The 585-nt window shown below is 69.9% G+C and overlaps 1 protein-coding gene across 1 annotated transcript in view; it reads right to left on the bottom strand.

Annotated features, from left to right (window-relative positions):
- PRKG1 (protein kinase, cGMP-dependent, type I) overlaps positions 1 to 498 on the bottom strand; it is a 363,786-nt gene extending 363,288 nt beyond the window's left edge. The window contains exon 1 of the mRNA XM_010565944.1: positions 188 to 498. Coding sequence (XP_010564246.1) covers positions 188 to 498 — 311 coding nt within the window. The remainder of the gene's footprint in view (positions 1 to 187) is intronic.
- Between the last annotated feature and the right edge of the window lie 87 nt (positions 499 to 585).

Below are 585 nucleotides of genomic sequence, written 5' to 3'. Positions count from 1 at the left end.
CCCCTCCCCGGTCCCTCCCCGGCGGGCGGCAGCAGCGAGGACGGGGGACGGAGGGGAAGAGGCGTCCGGCGGCTGCCCCGCAGGCAGCGAGGGGAGAAGGCGACGAGGGGGATGGAGAGACGAGGCACGGAGCGCTCCGCTCCCCCCCCGCGGGCGGTGGGTACCCGGGGGTGAACCCCCTGCTTACTGTGGGCTCTTGGGGTAGAAGGGGAGGGTGACGTGGCTGAGATCCTGGATGTCAAAGGCGGTGGGCTCGGCCGAGATCGCCTGCCGCTTGGTCCTCTGCTCCCCCTGCAAGGTGCCGGCGCTCTGCTGCTGCGCCTGCTGGGTGGCGGGCCGGATCACGGAGCGATACTTGTCCAGCTCGTTCTGCAGCTTCTGGATCAGTTCGTCCTTCTGGTCCAACTCCAGCTCCAGCTCGTCGATGAGCGCATCCCGCTGCCGCAGCTCCTCGATCTTCTCCTGCAGCGCGTACTGTAAATCCCGCAAAGTGCCCATGGTCCTGCCGCCTCGCTCGCCCCTCGCCTCTCCCGGCAACTTTCCCCCCCGGGCCGCCCGCCGCCTCCCCGCACTTGGGCCAACTTC

This window comes from Haliaeetus leucocephalus, unplaced genomic scaffold (genome assembly GCF_000737465.1).
Source record: "Haliaeetus leucocephalus isolate CR32 unplaced genomic scaffold, Haliaeetus_leucocephalus-4.0 Scaffold198, whole genome shotgun sequence".
NCBI lineage: Eukaryota > Metazoa > Chordata > Aves > Accipitriformes > Accipitridae > Haliaeetus > Haliaeetus leucocephalus.
The sequence above is the reverse complement of the archived record's forward strand: the minus strand, read 5'-3'. Positions and strand labels throughout refer to the sequence as shown.